At 46.5% G+C, this 21,712-nt stretch overlaps 1 protein-coding gene across 1 annotated transcript in view; it reads right to left on the minus strand.

Moving 5' to 3' along the window:
• Nucleotides 1-13,741, minus strand: part of LOC140198454 (uncharacterized) — a 44,381-nt gene extending 30,640 nt beyond the window's left edge. Inside the window, 3 exon segments of the mRNA XM_072259538.1 lie at nt 13,127-13,196; nt 13,198-13,220; nt 13,300-13,741. Of these exon segments, the coding sequence (XP_072115639.1) occupies nt 13,127-13,196; nt 13,198-13,220; nt 13,300-13,710 (504 nt within the window). The 5' untranslated portion in view covers nt 13,711-13,741.
• Between the last annotated feature and the right edge of the window lie 7,971 nt (nt 13,742-21,712).

The following is a 21,712-nucleotide window of genomic DNA, read 5'->3' on the forward strand; positions in this document are numbered from 1 at the left end:
AAATGCATTTTTGTAAAAATAACAATAGTGTGGTCCAAAATGTGGAGATCATTCAAACGTCAAATGTGCAGGGGGACTTGGGAGTCCTCATGCAAGACTGCCAGAAGCTTAATTTACAGGTTAAGTCTTTGGTAAAGAAGGCAAATACAAAGTTGGCATTCTTTTCAAGGGGAACAGAATATAAAAACAAGGAGATAATGTTGAGGCTTTATAACACACTAGTCAGGCCACACTTGGAGTTTTGCCAATAGCTTTGGCCCGCGTATCTCAGAAAGGATGTGTTGTCATTGGAGAGAGTCCAGAGGTGGTTCACAAGGATTATTCCACGAATGAAGGGGTTAACATATGAGGAGTGTTCAGCAGTTTTGTGCCTGTACTCACTGGAATTTACAAGAATGCAGGGTGATCTCATTGAAACCTACCGAATGTTGAAAGGACTAGATAGGATGGATGTAGAGAAGGATGTTTCCTGTGCTGGGGGTATCCAGAACTAGAGGGCACAGCCTCAAAATTAAAGGGCGACCTTTTAGAACAGAGGTAAGGAGGATTTTCCTTAGCCAGAGAGTAGTGAATCTGAGGATTGCCCTGTACAGACTGCATGGAGGCCCAGTCCATGGGTATACTTTAGGCGGAAATTGATCGTGTCTCGATCAGTCAGGACATCAAGGGATATGGTGAGAAGGTAGGTGTTTGGGGTTGAGTGGGATCCAGAGTCAGTACGAAGGAATGGTGGAGCAGACTCGATGGTTTGAATCGCCTAATTCTGCTCCTCTGTCTTACTGTCTTGTGGTCTATCTGTCACAATAGATTCTGCAGATGCTGGAAATCCTGAGAATCACAATCAAACTGCTGGAGGAACTCAGTGGGTCAGGCAGCATTAAATGAAAGGAATAAACAGTCAATATTTTGCGCCGAGAACCTTCATCGGGACTCGAAAGAAAGCAGCAGAAGCCAGAATTAGATGGGGGAGGGTAAGGAGTACAAATGACATGTGATCGGTGAGGCCAGGTGAGTGGGTGGAGGAGGGAGCATGAAGGGAGAAGCTGGGTGGTGACAGGTGGGAAAGGGAAGAGCTGAAGAGAATCTGATGTTGAGGAGATGGACCCAGAATAAAGGGAAGGATGAGGGTTCCAGAGGGAGGTGATAGACCGGTGGGGATAGGAGGAGGGGTGGCAGTGGAACCAGAATGGGGAATGCAAAAAGAGAGGGGGAAGGGGATGAGTTACTGGAAATTGGAAAAATAAATGTTCATGTCATCAGGTTGAAGCAACCGAGACGGAATATCAGGTGTTTCTCCCCCGACTTGAGTGTGTTCGCATCGTAGCAGTACAGGAAGCCATGGACCCACATATGGGAATGGGAAGTGGAATTGAAATGAGTGGCCAGCGGGAAAAGCCGCCTTTTGTGGCGGAGGGTGATGTTAAACCTGATTCTGTTCTAGCTGAGTTGCAGTACAGTTCCGGCTACCAACAGCAGGTGGCGATCCTTACCGTGAAGCTGACCTTTGGGCCGCACGCTATCTCCATCGTCTGGTTGAAAGCAGTACTGCCATGAACTGAACTTCCAAACATTTCTCAGTTGGACTGGAGAAGTCCTGAATTCAGAGCATTAACATCAGATCACAGAGGTTGAGGGTCACACAGAAGTGTACCCCTCTCCTCTCTCACCCCTTCTCCATGTGATCCTCAGCCTCATTGCTTTCCAATCACTCACTCACTCTCGAGCCCTGTGAGCCCAAATGCCCACCCTCCCCCCCACTGGGGAGTGAGGCGTCAAAGGTCTTCACAGTGTGGGTTTCTTTCTGCCCCTCCTTCACTCTGTTCCAGATCCTCGTTCAGTCCATCCGTCACTCAGGGGAGACGTGTCACTTGAGCAAGGATTGTGTGACACATTTGAGTGGGAAGGAAAGGCCAATGCAGGGGCCACAGGAAGGTACCATGTAGCGAACAAGTGCAGCAAAGGGCCAGTATTGGAGGCATGAGATCTGGGAAAGGGCGCACAGAAGGTAAGGGGCAGGGGAATTCCAGAAGCAGATGACCGGAGCAGAAAGAAATCCACACTGTGAATACCTTTGACGCCTCACTCCCCAGTGGGGGGGTGGGGGGTTCCATAAAATTTAATTTTATGTATTAAGATAACACAGAATCAGCCCTTCTGGCCCTTTGCACCATGCTGCCCTGCAATCCCCCAATTTAATCCTCGTCAAATCATGGGACAATTTGCAATGTCCTATTACCTTGCCAACTGGTACATCTTTGGTCAGTAGGAGGAAACCTGAGGTCTTATCGGGGAGAAGGCAGAAGATTGGAGCTGAGAAGGAAAATGGATCAGCCATGATTAAATTGTAGAGCAGACTTGATGGGCCAAATGGCCTAATTCTGCTCCTATATCTTCGGGTGTTGTGGTCACTCGGTGGAAACCAACACAGTCATGGGGAGAAGATACAAACTCCTTACAGACAGCAGCAGGAAATGAACCTGGGTCGCTGGTAGTGTAGAGTGTTGTACTAACCACTACACTACCATGGCACCCTGAACCAAGACTGAGGGAGGTTCAGGTGAGTCTGGGTGTAAGTGAAGACAAGGCTTGGATAAAGGTAAATGCTGAGTTTGCATGGTGTGTGTGTGTGTGTGTGTGATACAGAGAGGAAGTCTGAGACTTCATGGCTTTCCAGGTAAATGCAGTTCAGCACTGGTCCACTTTTTCCATTATTACTTTAAAACTGATTGAAAGATGCTCACTGGGACAAAGTATTTTCCCACTGACATGCTAACCACTTTCCCAGCCACATTTATTGTGAGGCGATCAAGTGTACCCCCTTCTCTTGTCGAACTATCTGCATATATTTTGTCAAAACATTTCAGGAACACATTTTACAAATTCTACCTTTCAAATCACTCAGCACGATGACTATTCCAGTTAATTCTAAGATTGTTGAAATCACCCCTCATTGCAATTTTAATTTTCCAACAGGTATCTGCAATCTTCCTACATTTGGGCTCTCATAATTCCCACTGACTGTTGAGTTCCTGTTATTAAACCCCAACAAAGTGATTATGCCCCTGTTATTTATAACTTCAATCAATATAGTCTCACTGGATGAACTCCCAGGCACTATTGTGAAAATTGTTCCAGTGTTCGCCAACGTAGCCAAATTGCACATTCCCCCAGGAATATCCCTCTAAACTCTTCGCTGCTGCTCTCCTGAACTGACATTGTGACTCCCCATCCTCTCTGGCCTCCATTTCTATCACACCTCTCGCACCTGTACTCCACAACACTGAGCTGCCAGTCCTGACAATCCATTGAAATTGTTTTGGGAACAGTTATCCTGTCATAATCCCGTGTTCCACATTCCCAGATGAAGACTTTGTGTTCGTCCGCCCTCAACGTCGATGAGGACGTTGACACCATTATGATGGTGTCGAGACTAGCGCGTGATTTGGATTTAAGTGAGGGAGAGTTGCGCAGCATCAGCCTCACTCTTTCTTCCCAATTCCCATCTGGGTCCAGTGGCAAGACAGAGTCTAGACGGCTGGAGACGGGACTAGGCGCGGTGGATGACCAGGACGTCTTCTGTGTCTTGTCCTGCTCTACACGTTCCATGACGCTTGCAGAGACCGCCTCCTTGACCGTTGGACCTTCCATTGATCTCATCCGCTCAATCCGTCGGAGTCTGTCTTCACATGCTGGGATAGACAACTCCCTATACCAGATGTAGACAATGAGGCGCTGGAGTCTGAGAATCAGAGAGGCAGAACAAAATCCACACTGGGAGGAGTGTGTGAAGATCTTTGACCCTTCACTCCCAGGTGGAGGCTATTTGGCAAATTGAGTCAGAGTCACAGGGCTGGAGAGTGAGTGAGTGGAAACGACTGGAGCTGAGGAGTGCATGGAGGTGGGGTGAGAGAGGATGCAGAGAGGAGAGGGTGTGTCAACATTCAAAGGGTGGGGTGAGAATGAGTGCTCTGGGTGGGGAATGCAGAAGGAAGAAGCAGATTGTGGAGATGCAGGAGAGAGGGTCTAACGAGGCTGCATGCAGATTGAGAGGGAGGGTAGAGTCTGAAGGAGGATCAAGTTTCGGAGAGTTAGAGGGAAGGCTGGAAAACGTGAGGAGGGTGCAGTGGGTAATGTTTTCTGTGCCTCAACCTAACTGTGTCTGTTTGTGTGAGTGTGGTGTGGCGAGCAGCCATTTTTTTGAGTGTGCCAGTGTTTAGTGTGGCTTTGGCTCATCAGGCTTGGGCGAGGTGTCTCTATATTTTTGTTCTTATTTGTTCATCCTTTTCTGCTGCGAACCTCAGTCTCCCAGATAAACTCTTCTGTACCAGGTTCAGCGAGCTACAACTCCTGAAAGATCGTATTAAAGAACTGAAGCTGCACTTCGATGACCTCCGAGTCATATGGGAGAATGAGGAGGTGATAGATAGGAGGAACAGAGAACTAGTCACCCATAGAAGAGCAGAGGGATGAAGAGGACTGCAGTATTGAGAGGAGATTCCATAGTTAGAGGAACAGAGATGAGATTCTGTGGGCGTGATAGAGACACCCAGTTGATATGTTGTCTCCCAGGTGCCAGGGTCAGGGATGTCTCAGTCCGGGTCCAGGGCATTCTCAAGGGTGAGCGTGAGCAGCCAGACGTCTTGTTACATATTGGCAACAATGACAGGAGTAGACAAGGTGAGGAGGTCCTGAAGGGAGATTTCAGGGAGCTAGGTAGAAAGCTGAAAACAGGTCCTCCAGGATTGTAATTTGTGGATTGCTGCCTGTGCCACGTGACAGTGAGGCTAAGAATAAGACGATGTGGCAGATGAATGCCATATCATCATTTCCCCCAGTTGTATGTCTGTTTACGCCACCTCCTCCCTCCCTGTTCTATTTCTCCATTCCCTATCCCTTTTCCATCTCCTCATTTACTGGGGCCATGCAGACCTGGAATTTACATCCCAACCAGCCCACCACAAACTGTCAGTAATCTTAGGCCCCCCGCCCCCCGAATCAGAATCAGGTTTATTATCACCGGCATGTAACGTGAAATTTGTTAACTTAGCAGCAGCAGTTCAATGCAATACACAATCTAGCACAGAGAGAGAAATAATAATAATAAATTAATAAAATAAAACATAATATATAAACAAGTAAATCAATTGCGTATATTGAATAGGTTTCCTGTTCTCCTTTTCTCCCTGTCACTCTCACCTCTGGTCTGGAGGTCTTAAGTTTCTGGACTTCACCTAAATGATCTGCTGTGGAGTTTCATTGTGACAATCTCGTTAACCTATGCTCGTTTGGAAGAAGAGGGAGAGGGACGCAACAAAAAAGGACGTGGGGAAGATATAGCTTTTGGTAGTTGCCATGTGAGGTGCGGGGAAGAGCAATTGGGTGGCTGCCGATCTTTGTTCTAAATGACGGGGGTTTGGGATCAAACCTGGGCCTGGAGCCCTGATGCAGCGACTCCACCTGCTGTGTTACTAAACCACCAGGTGATTTTCAGAAGGGTAAGTTTGGATTTCAGCCCCTCCCACCCCTTCATTTTATCCAGACAATGGCTTGCGGCCCAAGACTGCAAACATCCTCCAGCCACCATCTGATTCCGTGGGAATTTGGGGAAAAGCTTTTGCAGGCCTCTCACCTTTGCAGTGACAAACCACACTCCACTTCCAGTGCCGGTGTTCGAACTAACAATTAATGCATGTAATTTAAAATACAACTACACATAATAAAGCTGTTTTTACTGTAGAACTGTTTTCCTACTGTCAAAGGTGCCATGCATACTTCATATTCAAAATTTGATGATGAGGATGGATAAGGCTCTATTGGTGCTGATGGGCAGGGACCTGTAGCAGCATCCAGAGGGCATGAGAGTGTAGTATGTGTGAAGTGTATGTGTAATGTCCTCTACTGTTTATTGAGCTTCTTTATTGTCCGTCTCGTATGTTCATGTAATCGGGCTGCAGCAACCCAGTCAGAATGTTCGGTGCTTCTCCTCTGACCTGAGTGTGCCCTCATCGTAGCAGTAGAGGAAACCATGGACTTACATGTTGGAATGGGAATGGGAAGTGGAATTGAAATGGGTGGCCACCGGGAAATCCCGCCTTTTGTGGTGGATGGTGATGTTAAACCTGATTCTGTTCCAGGTGAGTTGCAGTATTTTCCTGAAGTACCGGTTACCAACAGCAGGTGGGGGTACTCGCTGTGAAGTAAGAAACAAAGAAAATAGGTGCAGAAGTAGGCCATTCGGCCCATCGAGCTTGCACTGCCATTCAGTATGATCATGGCTGATCATCCAACTCAGAACACTGTACCAGCCTTCCCTCCATACCCCCGATCCCTCCAGCCACAAGGGCCATATCTAACTCCCTCTTAAATATAGCCATTGAACTGGCCTCAACTGTTTCCTGTGGCAGAGAATTCCACAGATTCACCACTCTCTGTGTGAAGAAGTTTTTCCTCATCTCGGTCCTAAAAGGCTTCCCCTTTATCCTTAAACTGTGACCCCTCATTCTGGACTTCCCCAACATCGGGAACAATCGTCCTACATCTTGCCTGTCCAATCCCTTTAGAATATTATACGTTTCAATAAGATCCCCCCTCAGTCTTCTAAATTCCAGCAAGTATAAGCCTAGTCGATCCAGTCATTCTTCATATGAATGCCCTGCCATCCCAGAAATCAATCTGGTGAACTTTCTTTGTACTCCCTCAATGGCAAGAATGTCTTTCCTCAGATTAGGGGACCAAAACTGCACACAATACTCCAGGTGTGGTCTCACCAAGGCCTTGTACAACTACAGTAGAACCTCCCTGCTCCTGTACTCGAATCCTCTTGCTATGAACGCCAGCATACCATTCGCCTTTTTCACCGCCTGTTGTACCTGCCTGCCCACTTTCAATGACTGGTGTACAATGACACCCAGGTCTCGTTGCACCTCCCCTTTTCGTAATCGGCCACCATTCAGATAATAATCTGTTTTCCTGTTCTTGCCACCAAAGTGGATAACCTCACATTTATCCACATTAAATTGCATCTGCCATGAATTTGCCCACTCACCTAACATATCCAAGTCACCCTGCATCCTCTTAGCATCCTCCTCACAGCTAACACTGCTGCCCAGCTTTGTGTCATCCACAAACTTGGAGATGCTGCATTTGATTCCCTCGTCTAAGTCATTAATATATATTGTAAACAACTGGGCTCCCAGCACTGAGCCTTGAGGTACCCTGCTAGTCACTGCCTGCCATTCTGAAAAGGTCCTGTTTATTCCCACTCTTTGCTTCCTGTCTGCCAACCAATTCTCTATCCACATCAATACCATACCCCCAATACTGTGTGCTTTAAGTCTACACACTTACCTCCTGTGTGGACCTTGTTAAAAGCCTTTTGAAAATCCAAATATACCACATCCACTGGTTCTCCCCTATCCACTCTACTAAGTAGTTACATCCTCAAAAAATTCTATGAGATTCGTCAAACATGATTTTCCTTTCACAAATCCATGCTGACTTTGTCCGATGATTTCACCGCTTTCCAAATGTGCTGTTATCACATCTTTGATAACTGACTCTAGCATTTTCCCCACCACCAATGTTAGGCTAACCGGTCTATAATTCCCCAGTTTCTTTCTCCCTCCTTTTTTAAAAAGCCGGGTTACATTAGCCACCTTCGAATCCTCAGGACCTAATCCAGAATCTAAAGAGTTTTGAAAGATTATCACTAATGCATCCACTATTTCTTGGGTTACATCCTTAAGCACTCTGGGATGCAGACCATCTGGCCCTGGGGATTTATCTGCCTTTAATCCCTTCAATTTACCTAACACCACTTCCCTACTAACATGTATTTTCCTCAGTTCCTCCATCTCACTGGACCCTCTGTCCCCTACTATTTCTGAAAGATTATTTATGTCCTCCCTGGTGAAGACAGAACCAAAGTAGTTATTCAATTGGTCTGCCATGTCCTTGTTCCCCATGATCAATTCACCTGTTTCTGAGTGTAAGGGACCTACATTTGTCTTAACCAATCTTTTTCTTTTCACATATCTATAAAAGCTTTTAGTCAGTTTTTATGTTCCCTGCCAGCTTTCTCTCATAATCTTTTTCCCCTTTCCTAATTAAGCCCTTTGTCCTCCTCTGCTGGACTCTGAATTTCTCCCAGTCCTCAGGTGAGCCACTTTCTCTGGCTAATTTGTATGTTTCTTCTTTGGAATTGATACTATTCATAATTTCCCTTATCAGCCACGGGTGCACTACCTTCCCTGGTTTATTCTTTTGCCAAACTGGGATGAACAATTGTTGCAGTTCATCCATGCAATCTTTAAATGCTTGCCATTGCTTGCGGTCAACCCTTTAAGTCTCATTTGCCAGTCTATCTTAAGCTAATTCATGTCTCATACCTTCAAAGTTACCCTTCTTTAAGTTCAGAACCTTTGTTTCTGAATTAACTATGTCACTCTCCATCTTACTAAAGAATTCCACTCTTACCCAAGGGGCCTCGCATGATAAGATTGCTAACTAACCCTTCCTCATTGCTCAATACCCAGTCTAGAATGGCCTGCTCTCTAGTTGGTTCCTTGACATGTTGGTTCAGAAAACCATCCTGCACACATTCCAAGAGATCTTCTTCCTCAGCACCCTTACCAATTTGGTTCACTCAATCTATATGTAGATTGAAGTCACCCATTATAACTGATGTTCCTTTATTGCACGCATTTCTAATTTCCTCTTTAATGCCATCCCCAATCTCACTACTACTGTTAGGTGGCCTGTACACAACTCCCACCAGCGTTTTCTGCCCCTTAAGTGTTATGCAGCTCTACCCATGTCGATTCCACATCCTCCCGGCTAATGTCCTTCCTTCCTATTGCGTTAATCTCCTCTCTAACCAGCAATGCTACCCCACCTCCTTTTCTTTCATGTCTATCCCTCCTGAATATTGAATATTCCTGAATGTTGAGCTCCTATCCTTGGTCACCCTGGAGCCAAGTCTCTGTGATCCCAACTATATCATATTCTTTAATAACTATCCGCTCTTTCAATTCATCCACCTTGTTACGAATGCTCCTTGCATTGACACACAAAGCCTTCAAGCTTGCTTTTACAACATTCTTAGCCCTTATACAATTATGCTGAAAAGTGGTCCTTTTTGATTTTTGCCCTGGATTTGCCAGCCTGCCACTTTTACTTTTCACCTTACTACTTTTTGCTTCTACCCTCATTTTACACCCCTGTCTCTCTGCACTTGTTCCCATCCCCCTGCCACATTAGTTTAAATCCCACTGAACAACAGTGGCAAATGCCTCCCCTAGGACATTGGTTCCAGTCCAGCCCAGGTGCAGTCCGTCCTGTTTGTACCGGTCCCACCTCCTCCAGAACTGGTTCCAATGCCCCAGAAATTTGAATCCCTCCCCCTTGCACCTTTTTTCAAGCCATGTATTCATCTGATATATCCTGCTATTTCTACTCTGACTAGCATGTGGCACTGGTAGTAATCCAGAGATTATTACCTTTGTGGTCCTACTTCTTAGTTTATCTCCTAACTCCCTAAATTCACCTTGTAAGACCTCATCCCGTTTTCTACCTATATCGTTGGTACCTATGTGCACCATGACCACTGGCTGTTCACCCTCCCACTCCAGAATGTCCTGCAACCGCTCAGAGACATCCTTGACCCTTGCACCAGGGAGGCAACATACCCTCCTGGAGCCTCATTTGTGGCCACAGAAATGCCTCTCTATTCCCCTTACAATCAAATCCCCTATCACTATAGCTCTCCCACTCCTTTTCCTTCCCTCCTGTGCCACAGAGCTACCCATGGTACCACGAACTCAGCCGCTGCTGCCTTCCCCTGATGAGACATCTCCCCCAACAGTTTCCAAAACAGTGTATCTGTTTAGGAGGGAGATGACCTCAGGGGACTCCTGCACTACCTGCCAACTGCTACGCTGTTTAGTGGCCACCCATTCCCTCTCTGCCTGTGTAGCCTTTACCTGCGGTGTGGCCAACTCACTGAACGTGCTATTCATGACTTTCTCAGCATCGCGGATTTTGCGAGGACAACTCATATACAGCTGTTTTTATAAAGTCTGTGATAGCCGTGATTTACTCATTCGGACTGTCTGTTGAGTCTTTGAACACGGCCCAGTCTACCGACTTTAGCAAACCTGCAGCCGCTCCTCAGCCTCCCACAACTACCTCAGTGTTGTCCTCATCTCTGGAGTCTTGCTCTTCACCCTCCGCCTGGATGCAGGTCGGAGGAGGGTGGCCAAGTGATCAGATTTCCTGAAATGCAGTCTAGGCATGCGGTAGGGAAGCTTTCCTCATCATAGTGTGACAGTGGGCAAGAGTATTGGGTCCCCTGGGGCTGTAAGTGATATGCTGATGATAATTAAGCAGAGTCTTCTTCAAACAAGCCTGATTGAAGTCCCCAAACATTAGTTGAAAGTCATCAGGATAGGCTGTGGTCTGTTTGCTAATTGCGATCATTTGGGAGGCTGAAGGGGTGATAGATTGGACATGTAGAGAGGTAGTTACACCCAAGGTGCAGGACACAGGAAACTGGGTGACAGTCAGGAAGGGGAAAGGTTTTAAGGAGCCAGTGCAGAGTATCCCTGTGGCCATCCCTATCAACAACGGGTATATCACTTTAGACGCTGCTGGGGGTGGTGGGCTCTTGACCTAACAGAGGAAAAGTCATAGTGGTCGGGTCTCTGGCATTGAGTCTGGCTCTGTGACTCAGAAGGGAAGGAAGGACAAGAAGCATGCTGTGGTGATAGGGGATTTGTTAGTTAGGGGAACCAACAGGAGGGTCTGTGGGTGAGAACGAGATTCCCAGATAGTAAGTTCCTGCTTGGATACCAGGGCCTGGGACATCTCAGATAGAGTCCTCAGCATCCTTGTGGGAGAGTGAACAGCCAGAAGTTGTTCATGTCAGTACCAATGACATGGGTAGGATGAATGACAAGATTCTGCAAAGGGAGCTCAGGGAGTTAGGTGCTAACTGAAAGGGTGGGACCTCCAGGGTTGTGACCTCAGGAATCCCCATGCCACGTGCTAGTGAGGCCAGAAATAGGAAGATTATACAGTTGAACACATGGCTAAGGAGTTGGTGTCAGAGGGAGGGCATAAGATTTTTAGACATTGGGCTGTTTTCCAGTGAAGGTGGGACCTGTACAGAAGGGGTGGTTTGCACCTGAACTCGTGAGTTACTAATATCCTAGCGGGAAGGTCTTTTAATGCTGCAAGGTGGGGTTTAAACTAAAGTTGCAGGGAGGTTGGAACCAGAGTGCCAGAACAGTTAGTAGGAACTTTGTGGAGGCAGATGTCTGGTAAGATCTCAGACAAAGTCAGAAATCAAAATTTTGAACATTGTGTGATGAGTGTCTTGAGCTGCGTATATTTTGATGCAAGAAGTATCGTAAGAAAGGCGGATGAGCTCAGGGCACGGATCAACACCAGGAATTATGACTTTGTCACCATTAGTGAGACGGTTGCGGGAGGGACAGGACTGGCAGTTCGGTATTCCGGAGTTCTGTTGTTTTAGACGTGACAGAGCGGGAGGGATTAAAGGACGGGTGGCATTCCTAATCAGTGAACATGTCACGGCAGTGCTCCGTCAGGACAGACTAGGGAACTCAGCTAGTGAGGTGTTAGGGGTGGAACTGAGATATTAGAAAGGTATGACCGTGTCAATGGGGATATATTAAAGACCACCCAACAGTCTGAGGGGGGGATTTACAGGAACAAATTTGTAAAGAGATTTGTTGCAAGAAACACAAGGTTGTTGCAGCAGGTGATTTTAACTTTCCATATATTGTCTAGGAATCCCATACTGTAAAAGGACAGTTTGTCAAATGTATTCAGTTGAGTTTCTTTCATTAGTATGCAGAAGTCCTGTCAAGAGAGCGTGCAATTCTGGATCTGCTGTTAGGGAATCAGACAGGGCAGGTGACAGAAGTTTGTGCAGGGGAACACTTTGGATCATTTGAACACAAAGCCATTATTTTCAAAGTAAATATGCAAAGAGATGTGTCTGGTCTGCAGGTTCAGATTCAGAATTGGATAAAGGCCAGTTTTGATGGGATCAGAATGATCAGGCTAGTGTGGATTCGGACAGTCTGTTTTCCAGCAAAGCTGTACTTTGAAAATGGGAGGCTTTCAGAAGGAAAATATTGAGAGTACAAAATCTGTCAGAATAAAATACTGACTATCATGGGTTGTAGAGGGGCCTGCATCAGCTGGGAAACGTGCTGAAAATGGCAGATGGAACCTAATGCAGACAAGTGTTTGGTTTTACTCTTCAGTTGGACCAACCAGGGTAGGTCCAACATGGTGAATGTTGGACACTGAGGAGCATGGTAGAACAAAGGGATCTGGGAATACAACCCCATAATTCGTTGAAAGTAGTGTCCCAGGTAGATAAGATCCAATGAAAGCTTTTGGCATGTTCACCTTCATAAATAAATGATTTGAGTGCAGGAGATGGGATGTTATGTTGAAGTTGTAGAAGACATTGTTGTAGCATAATTTGGAGTACTGTGTGCAATTTTGGTCACCTATCTACAGGAAAGATTAAGCAAGGCACCTAATTAAATTATGAGATGTATAGATAGGGTAAATGCAAGGAGGCTTTTTCCACTCAGGTTGGATGCGAATACAACCAGAAGTCATGGCTTAAGGGTGAAAAGTGAGAAATTTAACCTTCGTCCACTTAAACGTGCCATAATTGCATATTTGACAGCTATGTCGGCAGAGTGCTTCAGAAGACAGAAAAATTGCAAATTAATTAAAACATTTGAAAGGTGCTTTGCTTAAAAGGAAATTACAGACTACAGTTTGCAGTGAGAGGCAATTTAGAAGAAATACATTTAGTTTTGTCAGCAGCCCGCAGAACATTGCTGAGGTTCACCGGTGCCGTCTTTGAAGAAGTCAATGGGGTTAATTCCAGGAACCAATTAACCATTTAACCAACTTGTCCCTGGGATGTGACTGAAACTGTCGTGGTCACAGGGAGAACATGCAAACTCCACACAGACAGTACCAGATGTCAGATTGAACTCAGGTCACTGGAGCTGCAATATTCAGCTATTCTACACTAAAGGGGACAATATCAGAAATTCAACTCAGGAAGCCTCACCCGAACTCCGGAAATCTTCTCCTTCTGTTGCTGCTCCATTTCCTCAAAGTCTGCTTTGTTTTTTGTGAGAGTCGAAGGAAGATCTAACCCGATCCTGGGAATTAAAGAGTGAATAGATTGGACACAATACATGGTACAACAGAAACAGACGAGCGAAAGTGATTTGTTTTTACCTTGTAGACCTGAACGGCTTCTTTAACCGGCATGAAGTTGTGAGACTTGTGTTCCCGCGCAGTCGCACAGACCAGGCAGATCAGTGTCTTGTCCGTCTCACAAAACAGCTTCAGTTCTTCCTCATGTTCCTCGCAGTAGAGTTTACTTTCCTTCTCTTTCAGATTCAGGTTTAGTTTTCGAGCTTTCGCAGACAGATTTGCCAAGGCCCGATTGACCTTCAGGGTGCGGTCTGCAATCTCCTCTCTGCATTCCGGACAGGAGTTTCTCTCCTGTCTTTCCCAACACTGTGTGATACAGGAGCGGCAGAAGTTGTGTCCACATTCCAGCATTACAGGTTCAGTGAAGAAATCCAGGCAGATGGGACAAATTACCTCCTCGGTTAAACTCTCGTCCTGTCGTTTCGAAGCCATGTTAACGCCCGGTACTTCCTGGTTCAGAATGCTTTCGCTTTCGGGGAGCTGCTGAGTCCCTGCAGTACCGAGACTGTCCACTACACGCGCCATTCTCAGTGATGAACGGTCCTGCTGTAGCGATTCGGCCCGAAATTACGACTGTACTCGTCTCTACAGATGCTCCCTGGCCTGCTGAGTTCCTCCAGCATTTTGTGTGTGTTGAACGAACATGATATTGCTGCAAGTGTTCAACGGGAAGGAATGGCAGCCATTTCTTCATCAGGGTGGGATCAGAAACACAGTAAACAGGTCGGAGTATAAAAGAAACAGAGAGAAGAGGCTGGTTCATTGCAAGACAGGATTGAAAGGGACAATTCCTGAAAAGCGAGACAGTTTTCAGATGAAGGATCTCGACAAAAGTGATGAACTGAGAGCTTGGATACATACATGGAATTATGATGTAGTGGCCATTACAGAGACTTGGCTGGCACCAGGGCAGGAAGGGATTCTCAATATTCCTGGATTTCAGTGCTTTAAAAGGGATAGAGAGGGCGGAAAAAGGGGAGGAGGGGTGGCATTACTGGTCAGGGATACTATTACAGCTACAGAAAGGGTGGGTAATGTAGCAGGATCCTGTTCTGAGTCAGTATGGGTGGAAGTCAGGAACAGAAAGGGAGAAGATACTCTATTGGGAGTATTCTATAGGCCCCCTGGTAGCAGCAGAGATACAGAGGAGCAGATTGGGAGGCAGATTTTGGAAACATGCAAAAATAACAGGGTTGTTATCATAGGTGACTTTAACTTCCCTAATATTGATTGGCACCTGATTAGTTCCAAGGGTTTAGATGGGGCAGAGTTTGTTAAGTGTGTCCAGGATGGATTCCTGTCATAGTATGTGGACAGGCCGACCAGGGGGAATGCCATACTAGATCTAGTACTAGGTAATGAACCGGGTCAGGTCACAGATCTCTCAGTGGGTGAGCATCTGGGGGACAGTGACCACCGTTCCCTGGCCTTTATAATTATCATGGAAAAGGATAGAATCAGAGAGGACAGGAAATTTTTTAATTGGGGAAGGGCAAATTATGAAGCTATAAGGCTAGAACTTGCGGGTGTGAATTGGGATGATGTTTTTGCAGGGAAATGTACTATGGACATGTGGTCGATGTTTAGAGATCTCTTGCAGGATGTAAGGGATAAATTTGCCCCGGTGAGGAAGATAAAGAATGGTAGGGTGAAGGAACCATGGGTGACAAGTGAGGTGGAAAATCTGGTCAGGTGGAAGAAGGCAGCATACATGAGGTTTAGGAAGCAAGGATCAGATGGGTCTATTGAGGAATATAGGGAAGCAAGAAAGGAACTTAAGAAGGGGCTGAGAAGAGCAAGAAGGGGGCATGAGAAGGCCTTGGCGAGTAGGGTAAAGGAAAACCCCAAGGCATTCTTCAATTATGTGAAGAACAAAAGGCTGACAGGAGTGAAGGTAGGACCGATTAGAGATAAAGGTGGGAAGATGTGCCTGGAGGCTGTGGAAGTGAGCGAGGCCCTCAATGAATACTTCTCTTCGGTATTCACCAATGAGAGGGAACTTGATGATGGAGAGGACAATATGAGTGGGGTTGATGTTCTGGAGCATGTTGTTATTAAGGGAGAGGAGGTGTTGGAGTTGTTAAAATACATTAAGACGGATAAGTCCCCGGGGCCTGATGGAATGTTGTAATGTAACGGGGCAAGCTGAGTGGTAATGGTTTATACAGTGTATAGTGTTAACATGAGTGAATATATTGACCATATGATACCAAGAATGTAAAACAATTTTCCACCATGTTTTGTCTTTTCTACATACTTTATTATGAAGAGTTAATTTTTAAAATACAAAATGCGGCTCAGAAACAGACCTTCTCCACTCGATTCATCGCCAGTCGTTACCCATCCACTTACACAAATCCTACACTGCAGCTCCCACATTCGCCTCTTCAGTCCCATCGGTTCTGGAGTGGAAGCGGGAAATGGGAGACTGGCTCAACTCTGGGAGACTGGAGAAGGTGCACCGCCCTGTGCGGCCAGCAGGTGGCAGAATTGCTCCGCTTATTGGTCCTCACACTCTGCTCTCACAGTTTGTAAAAGGAAGCTTGTGAAAGCAACATTCGTTGTAATTTTTCTCTGTAGTATTTCAATCTTATTTACATCTTTCCTGTAGACAACTGCACACAATGCTCCTAATCTGAGTGTCCTGACCAGCCGTATCACCGTCTGGTTCCGGAATCTGTCAAAGGACTGCGAGGACCGCTGAGAGTATCATCGGGGTCTCTATTCCATTCACCAGAGATAGTTATCAGAATCAGGTTTAATATCACCGGTATACGTCATGAAATTTGATAATTTTACGGCAGGAGTGCAGTGAAATACATGAAACCAGATGCTGCTTGGATCAAGGAGCATTTCTTAGGAGCGACACACATAAAAGTTGCTGGTGAACGCAGCAGGCCAGGCAGCATCTCTAGGAAGAGGTACAGTCCACCTTTCGGGCCAAGACCCTTCGTCAGGACTAACTGAAGGAAGAGCTTGTAAGAGATTTGAAAGGGGGAGGGGGAGATCCAAAAATCAGACAAATCAGAGAGGGTGCAGAAAATATTTACCAGAACGCTGCCTGGATCGGGGAGCATTTCTTAGGAGGACAGGTTAAGTGAGCTGGGACTTTTCTCTTTGGAGAGAAGGAGTCTGAGAATTGACTTGATCAAGGTGTACAAGGTAATAAGAGGAATGGATAGAGTGGACAGCCAGAGACTTTTTCCCAGGGCGGAAGTGGATAATAAGAGAGGGCATAATTTTAGGGTGATTGTGGTAATGTGAGGAGGCTGATACACGGGCAGACACCATACGGCCTTTGACAGATAAGGGTCAGGCCCTGTGCCATGGAATGCAAGTCAACTCGGGATCCTCCACTGCTGCCAACTTCCTCCACTGTGATGTGTCATCATCTTCCACCTGCTCCACTGCTGAACTCTTGTTTTGGTCACTTCTTGTCTGGACCTTCCCCTCTGACCGTACCACCATGGGTGGCCCTTCCAGGAGCTGAGCTCCACAAGTCATCACTGTCGAGATCTCAGGAACTCGCAGGTCTCTCCACCATGACAAGGTGATGATTCTCAGAGAAGAAAATTACTTGCATTTCCTCATACCTTTGAATTCCTTCTCCCACCCATCACCACCCCACATCACTCTTCATTACTTCACATAAGCACCACCCTTTCAAAGAGACAACACACATCAAAGTTGCTGGTGAACGCAGCAGGCCAAGCAGCATCTGTAGGAAGAGGTGCAGTCGACGTTTCAGGCCGAGACCCTTCGTCAGGACTAACTGAAGGAAGAGTGAGTAAGGGATTTGAAAGTTGGAGGGGGAGGGGGAGATCCAAAATGATAGGAGAAGACAGGAGGGGGAGGGATGGAGCCAAGAGCTGGACAGGTGATAGGCAAACGGGGATACGAGAGGATCATGGGACAGGAGGTCCGGAAAGAAAGACAAGGGCGGAGGGGACCCAGAGGATGGGCAAGAGGTATATTCAGAGGGACAGAGGGAGAAAAAGGAGAGTGAGAGAAAGAATGTGTGTACAAAAATAAGTTACAGATGGGGTACGAGGGGGAGGTGGGGCCTAGCGGAAGTTAGAGAAGTCGATGTTCATGCCATCAGTTTGGAGGCTACTCAGACGGAATATAAGGTGTTGTTCCTCCAACCTGAGTGTGGCTTCATCTTTGCAGTAGAGGAGGCCGTGGATAGACATGTCAGAATGGGAATCGGATGTGGAATTAAAATGTGTGGCCACTGGGAGATCCTGCTTTCTCTGGCGGACAGAGCGTAGATGTTCAGCAAAGCGGTCTCCCGGTCTGCGTCGGGTCTCGCCAATATATAAAAGGCCACATCGGGAGCACCGGACGCAGTATATCACCCCAGTCGACTCACAGGTGAAGTGTTGCCTCACCTGGAAGGACTGTTTGGGGCCCTGAATAGTGGTAAGGGAGGAAGTGTAAGGGCATGTGTAGCACTTGTTCCGCTTACACGGATAAGTGCCGGGAGGGAGATCAGTGGGGAGGGATGGGGGGGACGAATGGACAAGGGAGTTGTGTAGGGAGAGATCCCTGCGGAATGCAGGGGGGGGGGGGAGGGAAAGATGTGCTTAGTGGTGGGATCCCGTTGGAGGTGGCGGAAGTTACGGAGAATAATATGTTAGACCCGGAGGCTGGTGGGGTGGTAGGTGAGGACCAGGGGAACCCTATTCCTAGTGGGGTGGCGGGAGGATGGAGTGAGAGCAGATGTACGTGAAATGGGGGAGATGCGTTTAAGAGCAGAGTTGATAGTGGAGGAAGGGAAGCCCCTTTCTTTAAAAAAGGAAGACATCTCCCTCGTCCTGGAATGAAAAGCCTCATCCTGAGAGCAGATGCGGCGGAGACGGAGGAATTGCGAGAAGGGGATGGCGTTTTTGCAAGAGACAGGGTGAGAAGAGGAATAGTCCAGATAGCTGTGAGAGTCAGTAGGCTTATAGTAGACATCAGTGGATAAGCTGTCTCCAGAGACAGAGACAGAAAGATCTAGAAAGGGGAGGGAGGTGTCGGAAATGGACCAGGTAAACTTGAGGGCAGGGTGAAAGTTGGAGGCAAAGTTAATAAAGTCAACGTGTTCGCATGCGTGCAGGACTATGCAGGACTATACAGGAACAGGAAGTTATGGCAGATGAATGTGTGGCTGAAGAGTTGGTGCAGGGGGCAGGGGTTCAGGTTTCTGGATCATTGGGATCTCTTCTGGGGAAGGTCTGACCTGTACAAAAAGGACGGGCTGCACCTGAACTGGACAGGGACCAATATCCTGGTGGGCAGGTTTGCTAGAGCTGTTGAGGAGGGTTTAAACTAGTTTGGCAGGGGGTGGGAATAAGAATGTGAGTGCAGAGATGAGGATAGAAGGACAAGGGCATGATGCTGTGTCTCCTGAGTTGGTGAGGAAGGACAGGCAGGGGACAAACCATAAATGTAGCCAGTTAGAGGGGTTGAAATGTGTTTTTTTCAATGCTAGGAGTATTAGGAATAAAGGGGATGAACTTAGAGCATGGACCAGTACGTGGAACTATGATGTTGTGGCGGTGTGTTCAAGAAGGATTCCTGACACAGTATGTGGACCAGCCAATGAGAGGAGAGGCCGTACTGGATCTACGTTTGTAGTTCTAGGTAATGAACCTGGTCAAGTGGCAGACCTCTTGGTGGGGGAGCATTTTGGTGAGAGTGACCACAACTCCCTTAGCTTCAGCATAGCTATGGAAAAGGTTAAAAACAGACAAAATGGGAAAGTGCTTAACTCAGGAAGGGCTAACTATGAAGGGATGAGGCAGGAACTAGCGAGAGTAAATTGGAAACAGATGTTCAAGGGTGAAAACACAGGAATAATGCAGAGGAAGTTTAGGGATCACTTGTGCTGGGTTCAGGATAGGTTTGTCCCACTGAGACAAGGGAAAAATGGTAGGAAAAGGGAACAGTGGCTGACAAAACACATGAGGCAACTCGTCAAGAGGAAGAAGGAAGCATATGTTAGATATAAGAAGCAGGAGGGGCTCATGATAAATATAGGGTAGCCAGGAAGGCGCTTAAGAAAGGACTTAGGAGAGCTCGAAGGGAGCATGAGAAGGCCTAGGCATGTAGGATTAAGGAGAACCCCAAGGTGTTCTATGCGTATATGAAGAACAGAAGGATGACAAGAATGAAGGTGGGGCCGCTAAACGATGAAGAAGGCAACATGTGCCTGGAGGCGGAGGAGGTTGCAGAGGTCCGAAATGAATACTTTGCTTCAGTATTCACAAGTGAAAAGGACCTTCATCAGGGTGAGGTTGAAATAGAACAGGTCTGTGTGCTGGACAATGTGGAGATTAAGGAAGAAGTAGTGTTGGATCTTCTTAAAAACATCAAGATTGATAAGTCCCCAGGGCCAGAAGTGATATACCACAGGTCGCTGTGGGAGGTGACAGAAGAGATCGCTGGAGCAGTAGCTATGATCTTTGAACCCTCTTTGGCTGCAGCGGAGGTGCCAGAGGACTGGAGAATGGCAAATGTAGTTCCCTTCTTTCAGAAACGTAATAGGGAGAATACTGGGAACTATAGACTGGTGAGTCTTACATCAGTGGTCTGCAAACTATTGGAAAGGATTCTTAAGAATAGGATCTACGAGCACTTGGAGAAGTACAGTCTACTCAAGGATAGTCAACATGGCTTTGTGAAGGGAAGGTCATGCCTCACGAGCCTAATTGAGTTTTTTGAAGAGGTAACAAAAGAAGTTGATGAGGGTAGGGCAGTAGGTGTGGTCTACATGGATTTTAGCATGGCATTTGACAAGGTCCCCCACGAGAAACTCATCCAGAAAGTCGTGAGGTATGGGATTATGGGATCAGTGGAACCTTGGCTGTTTAGATAAAAAAATTGGCTTAAAGGAAGAAAGCAGAGGGTAGTAGTGGAAGGAAAATATTCTGCCTGGAGGTCGGTGACTCGTGGAGTGCAGCTAGGATCTGTCCTGGGACCCCTGCTCTTTGTGATTATTTTAAATGACCTGGATGAAGAGGCAGAAGGATGGGTGAGTAAGTTTGAGGATGACACAAAGATTGGAGGAGCTGTAGGCTGTTGAAGGTTACAACAGGATACAGACAGGATGAAGAGTTGGGCAGAAAAGTGGTAGATGGAGTTCAATCCGGATAAGTGTGAGGTGATGCATTTCGGAGGGACAAACCAGAAGGCTGAGTACAGGGTTAATGGTTGGTTACTTGAGAGTGTGGATGAACAGAGAGACCTTGGGGTTCAAGTTCATACATCCCTCAAGGTCACTGCACAGGTTGATAGGATAGTTAAGAAGGCCTATGGGATGTTAGGCTTCATTAATAGGGGGATTGAGTTCAACAGTAGAGAGGTCATGTTGCAACTCTATAAATCTCTGGTGAGACCACATGCAGAGTATTGTGTTCAGTTCTGATCACCTTATTATAGGAAGGATGTGGAAGCTATGGAGAGGGTGCAGAGGAGATTGACCAGGATGTTGCCTGGATTGGAAAACAAGTCTTATGAGGCAAAGTTGGCAGAGCTGGGACTTTTCTCCGTTGGAGCGTAGAAGGATGAGAGGGGACTTGATAGAGATCTACAAGATTATGAGAGGCATAGATAGGGTGGATAGCCAGTACCTGTTTCCCAGGGCACGAATAGCAAACACCAGAGGGCATATGTACAAAGTTAAAGGAGGGAAGTTTAGGGGAGACATCAAGGGTAAGTTTTTTTTTTTTACACAGAGGCTTGTGGGTGCCTGGAATGACTTGCCAGGGATGGTGGAGGCTAAAACATTAGGGGTAATTAAGAGCCTCTTGGACAGGCTCATGGATGAAAGAAAAATAGAGGGTTAGGGGTAGAGTGGGCTTAGTACTTTTTTTAAGGAATTATATGGGTTGGCACAACATCGAGGGCCAAAGGGCCTGTACTGTGCTGTAGTATTCTAGTGTCTAGTGTCTAGACTCATTTCCATATATGTTGCCTGATCTGCTGTGTTCCTCCAGCATTTTGGGCATGTTGTCACATTTCCAGCATCTGCACATTTTCCCTTGTTTGCCAGTAGCATTATACAGCTAACTTTTTTAATTTGTGACATAAATGCATCTTATAATTTGTCGATTTATTTGTGGTAATATTACTTTAGTGTTGTGTGTGAGTTACACGTACTATGCTGTGCACCCTGGTCAGAGAAATGTTGTTTCATTTGGCTGTATATGTGTACATTTGAAATGACAATAAACTTGAACTTACACTTCCCCTCCCTCATCGTAAAACTGTCTCTTGGTTTGTTTGACATAAGTAAACCTCTTCTCGTGACTACCATCAGGAAGGAGGCACAGAAGTCTGAAGACGTACACTCAACATTTTAGGAACAGCTTCTTCCCCTGTCTTTCTGCTCTTGTATCTTATAGTCATATCAGATTTCCAAACCGACAATGAACACATGAACCATACC

This window comes from Mobula birostris, chromosome 5 (assembly GCF_030028105.1).
Source record: "Mobula birostris isolate sMobBir1 chromosome 5, sMobBir1.hap1, whole genome shotgun sequence".
Taxonomy (NCBI): domain Eukaryota; kingdom Metazoa; phylum Chordata; class Chondrichthyes; order Myliobatiformes; family Myliobatidae; genus Mobula; species Mobula birostris.